This window comes from Mandrillus leucophaeus, unplaced genomic scaffold (assembly GCF_000951045.1).
Source record: "Mandrillus leucophaeus isolate KB7577 unplaced genomic scaffold, Mleu.le_1.0 Scaffold185, whole genome shotgun sequence".
Lineage (NCBI taxonomy): Eukaryota > Metazoa > Chordata > Mammalia > Primates > Cercopithecidae > Mandrillus > Mandrillus leucophaeus.
The window spans coordinates 706,615-708,488 of record NW_012101865.1 but is presented as its reverse complement, the minus strand read 5'-3'; the positions used below and the strand labels follow the sequence as shown (position 1 = coordinate 708,488).

The 1,874-nt window shown below is 53.2% G+C and overlaps 2 protein-coding genes across 3 annotated transcripts in view; both read left to right on the top strand.

Annotated features, from left to right (window-relative positions):
- Positions 1-1,475, top strand: part of LOC105538121 (BTB/POZ domain-containing protein 6-like) — an 11,332-nt gene extending 9,857 nt beyond the window's left edge. Inside the window, 3 exon segments of the mRNA XM_011977909.1 lie at positions 4-150; positions 153-929; positions 932-1,475. Of these exon segments, the coding sequence (XP_011833299.1) occupies positions 4-150; positions 153-929; positions 932-1,053 (1,046 nt within the window). The 3' untranslated portion in view covers positions 1,054-1,475.
- The window catches only part of CNR2 (cannabinoid receptor 2 (macrophage)), a 105,550-nt gene that overhangs the window by 58,395 nt on the left and 45,281 nt on the right, over positions 1-1,874 (top strand). The gene's annotated exons all lie outside the window — the stretch shown is intronic.

The window sequence follows — 1,874 nt, the reverse complement described above, 5'->3', positions numbered from 1 at the left end:
TAGCCTTTCTGATCCTCTTAAAGTACATGTACAGTGATGAGATCGATCTGGAAGCTGACACGGTGCTGGCCACTCTGTACGCTGCTAAGAAGTACATCCTCCCAGCATTGGCAAAAGCCTGCATCAACTTTCTGGAGACAAGTCTGAAAGCCAGAACGCCTGCGTCCTGCTGTCCCAGAGCCGGCTGTTTGAGGAGCCCGAGCTGACGCAGCGCTGCTGGGAGGTCATCGACGCACAGGCCGAGATGGTCCTGCGGTCGGAAGGCTTTTGTGAGATAGACCGGCAGACGTTGGAGATCATTATCACTCGGGAGGCCTTCAACACCAAGGAGGAGGTGGTCTTCGAGGCCCTCCTGAACTGGGCCGAGGCAGAGTGCAAGAGGCAGGGGCTGCCAGTCACCCCAGGAAACAAGAGGCACGTTTTGGGGCGAGCCCTCTATCTGGTCCGAATTCCAACCACGACCCTAGAGGAATTTGCCAAGGGCGCTGTGCAAGCAGACATCCTGACTCTGGAGGAGACCCACGCCATCTTCCTGTGGTACACGGCCACCAACAAGCCCCGCCTGGACTTCCCCCTGACCAAGAGGAAGGGCCTCTCCCCGCAGAGGTGCCACCGATTCCAGTCTTCTGCTTACTGCAGCAACCAATGGCAGTACCGCGGGCACTGCGACAGCATCCAGTTTGCAGTGGACAGAAGGGTATTTATTGCGGGGCTGAGCCTGTATGGGTCCAGCTCTGGAAAGGCTGAGTACAGCGTGAAGATTGAGCTCAAGCGGCTCGGGATGGTTCTGGCTCAGAACCTGACCAAGTTCATGTCGGACGGATCCGGTAACACCCTCCCGGTCTGGTTTGAACACCCGGTCCAGGTTGAACAAGACATCTGCTACACCGCCAGTGCTGTCCTGGATGGCAGCAACCTCAGCTACTTTGGGAGGAGGGGATGACGGAAATGCAGTGCGGAAAGGTGGCCTTCCAGTTCCAGTGCTCCTGGGACAGCACCAACGGGACTGGGGTCCAGGGTGGGCAGATCCCTGAGCTCATCTTCTGTGCCTGAGGTGCCCAGGGAGGCTGCAGCAGGTCGGCCAGTGAGTGGAGGGGAAGTCAGGACACTAACTGCTTCTTGACACCATGAAAGGCCACACTTAACCTTGTCTGTCTTTGGCATGTAGTCAACTGAAGCTTGATTCTGTGAAGTAGGCACCTTTTCCACACAGCCAGAGCTGGAGGATTGGAGTCTTAGGCATCTCTGGTACACTGGGGTACATGTCTCAGATGGAGGAAGATTTAGGGCACAACACAGGCCCCAGATCCCCTCCCAGTGGCACCCATGCCACCTGCTTTGAGGGGTTGGATGTTCCTGCCACGCTCTTGGATACTAAGTGGTTCCAAGCTTCACTTTAGACCTTCCTTACACATTTAAAATTGGCAAAAAGTCACTTAAAATAATGGACTTCTGTAATAAAGCTTGCCAAAAATTAAAAAATATTAAATAAATAAATAAATAAATAAACAAAGTTACTGAGCAGTGACCATGGGTGAGGCAGCTGCACTTAAGATACAGGGGTGAACAAAACAGACAGTGAGCCCTCACCTCACTCCCGTGGAGCGACCATTCTAGTGTCCTATTACTCAAATCAGTCTCCCCCAGCATTTGAGGATCAGAGTTTTTAAGGACAATTTGGTTGCTGGAAGCATGGCTCAGAAAAATGGTCCAAGGTGGGAAGGATAAAAATGAGATCAGGGAGGCCAGGCGTGGTGGCTCATGCCTGTAATCCCAGCACTTTGGGAGGCCAAGGCGGGCTGATCACCTGAGGTCAGGAGTTCAAGACCAGCCTGATCAACATGGAGAAACCCCATTTCTACTAAAAATGCAAA